The sequence below is a fragment of the Eurytemora carolleeae genome, unplaced genomic scaffold, assembly GCF_000591075.1.
Source record: "Eurytemora carolleeae unplaced genomic scaffold, Eaff_2.0 scaffold21, whole genome shotgun sequence".
Taxonomy (NCBI): domain Eukaryota; kingdom Metazoa; phylum Arthropoda; class Copepoda; order Calanoida; family Temoridae; genus Eurytemora; species Eurytemora carolleeae.
The window spans coordinates 612034-618794 of record NW_019396207.1 but is presented as its reverse complement, the minus strand read 5'-3'; the positions used below and the strand labels follow the sequence as shown (position 1 = coordinate 618794).

Sequence of the window (6761 nt, the reverse complement as noted above, 5' to 3'; positions counted from 1 at the left end):
GGGGGGGGGGGCACTCATTTTAAATTATATACTGCTTTATCTAGGTAGAAATAAATTTATTTATTATAATTTTGAAATTTTGAAAATGATGAAAATAGTAAAACCAGAAGTAGAATGATAATGGTTAGTTTAGAATAAATAAGAGATGAATTGAATGAATAACAAATGAGTTGAATGAATAAACATAAATTAAGTTGGATTTTTTCTAAATTTTTTTATGAACGTGATATTGATGATTTTTTGTCTAAGAAAAATTACAGAGAATCTGAAAATTTATAATTTTTGTGTGACTTAACAAAAGAAAAGGAAAAAATTGACAAAAATTATCATTTCAAGATTGTAAACGACGATATCTTTCTTCCTGTCACTCACTAAAGGGTGCCATTGCGAATCGGACATAAGGATCTTTTGTAAAGGATCGCTTGAAACTATGTAGACAGTCCCTTCAATGCTAACTATTACTGACTACTACTGACTACTACTGGCTACTACCGACTACTACTGACTACTGCTGACTACTACTGACTCATTTATATTTGTCTTGATATTTTTCTTGGGTGGTTGTTTGTTGTAAGGCTTAGAAACATAAAACGGCTGAACCAAATTGATATTTTCCCAGAGGCGTTTGTAGATTTACCATTAGATAACCCTTCTCCGGATAAAGTTCTAAAGACCAATAATCTTGTCTTTTGTTAATTCTGATTTGGTGTGAAAAAGACATGTGTTACACAAATATCACTAGAAGTGGATCATTCATTCAGCGTACAGTCTCGTTTTGCCTGATATTGTCTGTATTTGTATTGTACTACTTGCCCAGGCTAGTTGAAATCCGGCCCGGTACACGAAATGAACTGTAATATACCGTGCAATGTTCCTGATTTTCTGATCTAAAAAATAAATCTAGTATTGTAAAAAACTGAATTTTTTCAAAATAAACAATTCAAAATGTTTCTTCTTTTCTGTATTTTGACGTCTACATAAATAGTATAATCCCCCTTCCGAAAACTGCCTTTACAATCCAATATCGAAGTAACGGTGGGGGAAAATGTCTAGGCTGTCTGGACAGATTGGGGGAAATTTTTAGATTCTTCTAACTCTCTTGGGTAGGGGAATAAATAATAGGATGGGGCGGGGATTCTGTCTTGGTTGTTATTGTTTATTTCTTGATTAAAAACAAAACATGATAACAGGGAAAAAAGAAGAAGAAAATAAAACTAAAAAAATTAAAAGAAAAGAAGATAAACCAGAAAGAAAAAAAACTTCCAACATAGAAATTGAGAAAAGCTATTTGAATAAATTTGAAATAGTACAATTAAACAGACGTGCTTTTATCATTATAAACCTCACAATAAATCAAATTTGAACTTTATATTTGTTTTAAAAATAAACGAAAACGTGTTTAAAATTTCTAAAGATCATAAAGAAACCATCGATCCCATATCTTCGCAACCTGATGATCTAAGCCTTTGATATTTAAAACTTGAAACTTTTTTATCTAACATAAGACATGGTTTCAAATATTTAAAGTTTGCGACATCGAGTTGCAAAGAGATTACAAAATTAGAGTTTGTGGAAAAAAAACTATTTTTCTTTGTTTTGTTTCGAATTGAGATGGAATGTGTATTTCCAAATATTGATCAGTCTACTTTCACAATCAAGTTGGAAGTTCAAATTTGTGTTTCTATATTAAAAAAAAAATTTAATATTTTTCAGATTACAAGTGGAAAAAAGGCCGGTTTCCCCTGGAGGGCCATTGATACAGGGAATAAGTGTCGTATCAGGAGTCCTTATTCTCTTCATTCTAGGAACATATAATTAAATAATTAAAAAGAAATTTTAATTAAATGATTTGGTTTGATAATTAGGGTTTTATTAATTCAAATGATTGGAGTTTTGAGGAACGGAATTAAAGGGATGCACAGCCGTAATCTGTCGTCATAAATTTCAAGAAACCTCACATTTAAAGATATATATGATATATATATCTTGATCAGACAAAGTTTTGAATCGACCATACCTCCCCAAAACGGAGAGACACTTTAAATTACGTGCACTGTCTCCTTAAAAAGAAATTAAGATTAAGAAAAGAACATAATAAAAATACAAAATTTTCAGAAGATTTAAAGGGAGTGTTCGGGTATAGGCTTAATGCGATAAAAGAGCGCTTTTGATCGCTGCTAATCTTATTTCTATCTGTTGCGTCTATAAGGAGAAAATTGTTAAAAACGACTAATACCGAAGAACGAAGCGTTCATACAAATTCAGAAAAATGCAACATTCTACTCGGATCGTAAACAAATCAATTTAATTCCAAACAAATCATTCAGGTATTAAAAACAGTAGTCATCGATTATTTTTCTACGCATTCGTAAATAGTTGGCATTTCATAATATTTTGTATTTTTCATGATCTGAGAGTTACTTTTGAAAACATTTATTCCTGTTTCGAGGGTTTTTGATAATGAAGACGACATTTTCATATTTTCCAGGAATGTTCGAAAATCCAGAGCCAGCGAAAATATTTTTTTAAAAAATCAAAAATATTGTGAAATATTAACTATGCAGTCCCTTCTAACACTTGTTTCACTGATAGATTGTTGAGATGTATTGATAATCTAATTGGTTTGATTAATTTAATCAGTCCCAAATTGATTGATTGATTGATTATGTTTAATTATGTGTTGATTAGCCCTCTTGGCATGCTCTCTACTCGTGGCTCTGCTAGTTAAACAGAAAGGTCGGAAAAAGAAGAGAAACAAGATAATAAGGGTTAGTTATAAAAAGAAATATTTTAATATAGATGTTTATACTTTTATATTTCATTCATAGAATCACCTGTTCCGCTAGGTTCCCACACCCCTCTTTTATTTCTTGTGTAAAACTCTTGTAAATCTATTTCATGTTTACCCCGTTTTCCCTTCTCCCTCCCACCTTTTCCTCTTTATTTTTTGCGTTAAACCCCCCTCCCCTTCCTGTTCCCTGTTCTCCCTACTAGATCCCTCCCCCCGATCATGCCATGGTTGTATTAATAGTGTAATAAAAACGAATAGTCCACAGTTACATGAATATTCTAATTCAGGGTTCCCTCAACTACCTCAATATCAGATTCAGAATTAAAACATTTAAAACAATTTAACAAAATAATTTTACAAAAATATAATTTACAAATTATTTTAGGCAAGAGAAGAAGAAAACTCTTTATTTGATGAGGATCATGACGTGAGAAATTATTATTATTATTATTATTATTATTATTATTATTTTTATTATTATTATTACTATTATTATTATTATTATTATTATTATTATTATTATTATTATTATTATTATTATTATTATTATTATTATTATTATTATTATTATTATTATTATTATTATTATTATTATTATTATTATTATTATTATTATTATTATTATTATTATTATTATTATTATTATTATTATTATTATTATTATTATTATTATTATTATTATTATTATTATTATTATTATTATTATTATTATTATTATTATTATTATTATTATTATTATTATTATTATTATTATTATTATTATTATTATTATTATTATTATTATTATTATTATTATTATTATTATTATTATTATTATTATTATTATTATTATTATTATTATTATTATTATTATTATTATTATTATTATTATTATTATTATTATTATTATTATTATTATTATTATTATTATTATTATTATTATTATTATTATTATTATTATTATTATTATTATTATTATTATTATTATTATTATTATTATTATTATTATTATTATTATTATTATTATTATTATTATTATTATTATTATTATTATTATTATTATTATTATTATTATTATTATTATTATTATTATTATTATTATTATTATTATTATTATTATTATTATTATTATTATTATTATTATTATTATTATTATTATTATTATTATTATTATTATTATTATTATTATTATTATTATTATTATTATTATTATTATTATTATTATTATTATTATTATTATNTAAACTGGATAGCGTTTAACTGTATGTTCAAAGTCAGGGGTCACCAATATAGAGGACGTGAGTCAGACTCTAATAAAACGCATAAATAACTTCCAGTATATATATATTTCTTATAACTTATTACTAGAGGGTTCAGAACTAGAGTCAATATCGATATCGCACGTGTAGACTGTAGAGATGATATCAGTCTAATGCCCCGTATCTGTTCTATCTCATTCTGTTGAATCTTGTGGAACTAGTTTAACGCGGCCAGGCATCGTCTTCCACATATCCATCTATTTAGCTTTATTTTATGAAACATATCTATCTAACATTATAATTCCTTTCTGATTTTTTTATTGAATAGAGACTTCTTAAAAACATTTGACTCGTTGTTATTTTGTGTGTATCTTGTAAATCCTACTTTTCTGTCAATAACTATCTAACTGTCCAACTATCTATCTATCTAACTATCCAACTATCCAACTATCTAGCTTTCTAATTATCTAACTATCTAATTATCTAAATATCTAAATATTTAACTATCTAATTATCTAATTATCTAGCTTTCTAACTATATAAAACTATCTAACTAGCTAACTAGCCAACTATCTAACCAGCCAACTATCAAACTATCTAATAATCTAACTATCTAAGTAGCCAACTATCTAACTAGCCAATTATCTAACTATCTAACTATCTCAATATCTATCTCACTGACTAACTATTTAACTATCTAACTATCTAACTATCTAGCTATTTAAGAAACTAACTATCTAATTATCTAGCCTATCTAACTATTTATTTATCTACTCTACTATATACTATCCATCTATCCAACGATTAAACTATCTAACTATCCAATTATCTAAATTTCTAACTATCTAGCTATTTAATTATATAGCTATCGAACCATCTACTATCCAACTATCTAAATTTCTAACTATCTAGATATTTAATTAACTACTATCTACTATTTACTATCCAACTATCCAACAATTAAACTATCTAACTATCCAATTATCTAAATTTCTAACTATCTAACAAGCCAACTATCTATCTATCTAACTAAAACTATCTAACTGCCTAACTGTCAAACTATCTGTATTTACTGCAGATCCTGTATTACCATATATTCCCTTTGGTTTGCAGTAACAAACAAAACCAAACTCTTTATTCTTTGGAAAAACATAAAACGGGAAAATATTAGTGGGGGGGGGTAGGGGGGTCATGGAAGAATATTTTGTAAAAAGAGGGTTAATTATATAAGGTAGGAGAAAAAGGAAGGAATTTAAATATAATTTAAAGCTTAATTTTGATATAACTTTGTTTTCGGAAACTGAAATAAGCATATTAGGAGAGTGTATAACGAGGAGGATTAGAACTGAACAAATCAAACTTTACATCTTCCAATGTATTTGTTCTTTTCTCATAAAACATTTTATTGCAGATAGGGGGGAGGGAGTGGGGGAAGGAATGGAATACGGGGGAATTGTCACAAAACTATTTTATTATTCCAAAATTATTTCTTTTCTCAATCTTTTCTTTCGATTTTTAAAAGAAATAAATCATCGGAATCTGTTGAAATATTTACTATCTAATAATTATGAATGGTTTTGAATTGTGTCTATATTCTGCAGTGACTGCAATGGAGTTCCAATTAACAGAGATTTCTCGCAAACCTTTGCAGCCATATCTAAGAGTGGGGTTCCAACCGTTAATCCATCCTCGTTAAATAAGAGCCCTGGTAATGGAGTTATGAACGGTTCCAAACCAAACAACAGCAACGGCAATGGGAATCAATTGTTTAAATCCGAAAAAGAAGTTGTTTGCCAAGTATTGCCCAAACTAGAATCTCCTGTAAAACCCTCAACGCTGAAATTGCAAAATGCAGAAAACCCGCGAAAACATCTTGAAGAAATCCTGGAAAATAACGCGGCAGATTGTACCAACTGCGAAAATGCACGTGACTACTTTTCCCAAAATACAGAAATCCCCCAAAATCCATCAAACTTCAATACAACAGATTTTCCAGAAGATAAATTTTATTCCCACAAAAGTAAAGTTCACTCCCACAATGATGGTTACCAAACTTATCAAAAAAATAGATCATCATCTTATTTATCAAGGTAAAATCATTTGTTTTTACTAAATATTAATATTTTTTCATAGATATTGATGTTCAGTTTTGGCAAATAACTTAAAATAACTTCGTAATCTATATTTCAACACTTTGTTCGTTATCTCTATTTACTTGTCTGGGAAAAATTTTAGGGGAAAAAAATCAAAAATATTTCAAAAATTACACATTTTTGGTGACATGTAAAGTTTAATTTGATGTGAGAAATTTCACAGTCTGATAAGCAAATCTCTTGCTATACCTCAAACTTTCTAAATTCTGAAAATGAACTTGAATCTGTGAGTTTCAAAATTGCATCTATGCACTATGCACCGGCCGCATGAAAGTGCAGCAAATATACAATACTTGAATATGATGCACTAATTTATAATCAATTTAATAATTTATTTATAACGAATTGAACAATTTATTCAGGGGCGGATACGGGGGGGCGGGGGGACATTCGCCCCCCCCCTTAGATTTCGAGGCAAAAAATGTTCCCAATTTAATAAATCACATGTGTTTTTCAATTTCAAGCTATTTGATTATTTTTTATTTAATGGAAATATAATAACTAATATTTATTGAAAAATTGAATCATCCGAAGGACGAAAAAAATATTTTTCTAGCTTGTTAAAAATAAATATAACCA

At 27.5% G+C, this 6761-nt stretch overlaps 1 protein-coding gene across 1 annotated transcript in view; it reads left to right on the top strand.

Annotated features, from left to right (window-relative positions):
- Nucleotides 1–4770, top strand: part of LOC111698169 (uncharacterized) — a 10066-nt gene extending 5296 nt beyond the window's left edge. The window contains exons 4-7 of the mRNA XM_023468426.1: nucleotides 1714–1805; nucleotides 2689–2768; nucleotides 3177–3218; nucleotides 4747–4770. Coding sequence (XP_023324194.1) covers nucleotides 1714–1805; nucleotides 2689–2768; nucleotides 3177–3218; nucleotides 4747–4770 — 238 coding nt within the window. The remainder of the gene's footprint in view (nucleotides 1–1713; nucleotides 1806–2688; nucleotides 2769–3176; nucleotides 3219–4746) is intronic.
- Nucleotides 4771–6761: the final 1991 nt, after the last annotated feature.